Source organism: Myotis davidii, unplaced genomic scaffold (assembly GCF_000327345.1).
Source record: "Myotis davidii unplaced genomic scaffold, ASM32734v1 scaffold1284, whole genome shotgun sequence".
NCBI classification, from domain to species: domain Eukaryota; kingdom Metazoa; phylum Chordata; class Mammalia; order Chiroptera; family Vespertilionidae; genus Myotis; species Myotis davidii.
In genome coordinates, this window is record NW_006295187.1 from 407,197 (window position 1) to 410,847 (window position 3,651).

At 42.0% G+C, this 3,651-nt stretch overlaps 1 protein-coding gene across 1 annotated transcript; it reads left to right on the forward strand.

Annotated features, from left to right (window-relative positions):
* The first annotated feature begins 558 nt into the window (after window positions 1-558).
* Window positions 559-2,701, forward strand: LOC102762092 (crooked neck-like protein 1). The gene is given in 3 exon segments (XM_015567913.1): window positions 559-1,882; window positions 1,884-2,436; window positions 2,439-2,701. Coding segments are annotated over 3 exon segments (2,058 nt in total). The 5' UTR covers window positions 559-604; the 3' UTR covers window positions 2,666-2,701.
* Window positions 2,702-3,651: the final 950 nt, after the last annotated feature.

Below are 3,651 nucleotides of genomic sequence, written 5' to 3' on the forward strand. Positions count from 1 at the left end.
AGCCGCTCTCCCCTTGCTGCTTGACACAGTTGCTGCAGGGAAGAAACTGCTTATGTTTCAAGGGACCTGGCGTATATGGCATATGTTTGCCCCGCCTCTTAACGCTATGTGTTTTAAACAGGACCACCTCCCTGAGAAAGGTTGTTTCCCCAGGTGAGGCTTTTTTCTTGGAGTTAGGGAGGGAATAAAACCCCTTAACTAAGTGCCAGGCGGGCAATTAATCACTTTAAAAACAATCATGCTTAAGCTACATAATCTTTACGTAGGATAATCAATCTCCTTCAGTTACTCCCTTGTAGCTTAATAGAACAATAGAGTAACCTTGGAATGGAGATAAGAAATGCCCTAACCTTTGGAATAGAATTGATAGAATTAAAATCAACTGGTATAAATACAGATGTAACAAGACAATAAAGACCAAACCTGGTTGGAGAACCTAGCGAGAGAACTTGGCTTTGCTGATCATCTGAATGCTGCCTCTGTGTCACTTCTTCGCTGATTCTTCTTCGCTGATTCCGTCCACACCTTTGGGAACTCCTGGACCTGCTGGGGTTGGACCCCAACATCTGGTGCCCGAGTTCACCGAACGAATTCTGCTGCAGCCATGGCGGCCTCCACCGTGGCAGGGAAGCAGAGAATTCCCAAAGTGGCCAAGGTGAAAAACAAAGCCCCACCTGAGGTACAGATCACTGCGGAACAGCTTTTAAGAGAAGCTAAAGAAAGAGAACTTGAGCTTCTTCCACCTTCACCTCAACAGAAGATCACAGATGAAGAGTTAAATTATTACAAACTAAGGAAAAGGAAGACTTTTGAAGATAACATAAGAAAAAACAGGACTATGATTAGTAACTGGATAAAATACGCACAATGGGAAGAGAGTCTAAAGGAGATTCAAAGGGCTCGATCCATATATGAACGTGCTTTAGATGTGGACTATCGAAATATTACACTCTGGCTGAAATATGCGGAAATGGAAATGAAGAATCGCCACGTCAACCATGCCCGAAATGTCTGGGACCGGGTCATAACAGCTCTGCCCCGAGTCAACCAGTTCTGGTACAAATACACATACATGGAGGAGATGCTGGGCAACGTGGCTGGTGCCCGGCAGGTGTTTGAGCGCTGGATGGAATGGCAGCCAGAGGAGCAAGCCTGGCACTCCTACATCAACTTTGAGCTGCGATACAAAGAAGTGGATCGGGCCCGCACCATTTATGAGAGACTTGTACTTGTGCACCCTGATGTTAAGAACTGGGTCAAGTATGCCCGCTTTGAAGAAAAACATGGTTATTTTGCCCATGCACGGAAAGTGTATGAGAGGGCTGTGGAATTCTTTGGAGATGAACATATGGGTGAACGCCTTGATGTTGCCTTTGCCAAATTTGAAGAAAATCAGAAAGAATCTGAAAGGGTGCGAGTGATTTACAAGTATGCCCTGGATAGAATTTCAAAACAAGAGGCCCAAGAGCTCTTTAAAAATTATACCATCTTTGAGAAGAAGTTTGGTGATAGGCGGGGTATTGAAGACATCATTGTGAGCAAACGGAGATTCCAATATGAAGAAGAAGTGAAGGCTAATCCACACAATTATGATGCCTGGTTTGATTACCTGCGCTTGGTGGGAAGTGATGCAGAAGCAGAAACTGTACGAGAAGTCTATGAAAGAGCTATTACCAATGTCCCACCCATTCAGGAGAAGAGACATTGGAAGTGTTACATCTATCTTTGGGTCAACTATGCCCTCTATGAAGAACTGGAGGCAAAGGATCCTGAAGGGACAAGACAGGTGTATCAAGCCTCTTTGGAACGAATTCCTCATAAAAAGTTCACATTTGCCAAAATGTGGCTACTATATGCACAATTTGAAATGAGACAGAAAAATTTATTTACCATTTGCCCGTAGAGCTTTGGGGACTTCCATAGGCAAATGTCCAAAGAACAAGTTATTTAAAGGTTACATAGAATTGGAGCTACAGCTTCGAGAATTTGACAGATGCCGGAAGCTGTATGAAAAGTTCCTGGAATTTGGACCTGAAAATTGTACCTCTTGGATTAAATTTGCAGAATTAGAAACAATCCTTGGCGATATTGAGAGAGTCCGTGCAATCTACGAGTTAGCCATCAGCCAGCCACGCTTAGACATGCCAGAGGCGCTGCGGAAATCATTCATTGATTTTGAAATTGAGCAGGAAGAAACTGAAAGAACGCGCAATCTTTACCGACGATTGCTTCAACGGACACAACATGCCAAGGTATGGATCAGTTTTGCACAGTTGGAGTTGTCTTCAGGGAAAGGAGGAAGTTTGCCGAAATGCAGACAGATTTATGAAGAGGCTAACAAAACCATGCGAAACTGTGAGGAAAAGGAAGAGAGACTTATGTTGCTGGAATCTTGGAGAAACTTTGAAGATGATTTTGGAACTACGGCGGATAAAGAGTAGACAAACTCATGCCAAAGAAAGTCAAAAAGAGAAGAAAGGTCCAGGCGGATGATGGGTCTGATGCAGGCTGGGCAGAATACTATGATCACATCTTTCCGGAAGATGCTGCCAACCAACCACATCTCAAGCTCCTGGCCATGACCACACTTTGGAAGAAACAGCAACAGGAAAAGGAGGCTGCCAAGCAAGACCCGGATAAGGACATTGATGAGAGTGAATCCTGATCCTGTTCATACTGATGTTTTATTATTTTTATAAATTAAGTTTGGCACTCTGTGAGTCCTGTAAGTTTTTATATATTTCACCAGTAATGAAGTGATTGAGATCTTTGGCAGCTATTTTTTTAGTTCTTTTAAAAATGCTCTTGGGCTAGTTAGGTGGGTGGGGGTTGTGAGTAAAGGAATTTCTTTTTTAACTGCTGGATTTCTTTGATGGAATCCAAACATTTTTTAATCCACATAATGCATTAGGAAAGTAGTTTTCTCATGCCTGTCTTTTTCATAAAGAACCTGGACCTGCTGGGGTTGGACCCCAACAAAGTAGGTCCTCACCATATACAACATAAAATTAAATTTGTAATTTTGTAGACTGACCAACAGGCTTTATGTTTATTCCTTTCCTTCTCTACTAGTCTGTAGGTCAGGACTGTGTCTCTTAACTATGTTTGTGTCTATGCCCAAATAGCCAGTGTGAAGGACAGTTCCTGATTCATAGGAGGAGCTTATTAAATATTAGCTGAAAGAGATATCCTCTTCAGTTCTCTATACGGCAAAAGTCTCTACCTATCCTTCCTGCTCCTGTTTTGTCCTCTTCTTCCCTGCCTCTTCCTTCCAGACCAATTCAGTCCTACAGCCTTTAGGGAACTAGTAATTAGAATTCACATGAAGAATTAAAGAGTACTAGTCAAAAAAAATAAAATGCCGCATAAATGTATTTTTGTTTATAAATCTTTGCTTCTTCTGTATGATTTCAAAGACAACTAGATAAAACAGTATTTATAAAACCGTGCTGATGGGCTTATAATGTATAAAGATATAATTTGTATGACAATAGGAGGAGGATAGAGGGGGCAGAACTGTATTGGAGCAAAGTGGTTTTTTTTAATATACTTTATTGATTTTTTACAGAGAGGGAGAGGGATAGAGAGTTAGAAACATCGATGAGAGAGAAACATCGATCAGCTGCCTCCTGCACACCCCCCACTGGGGAT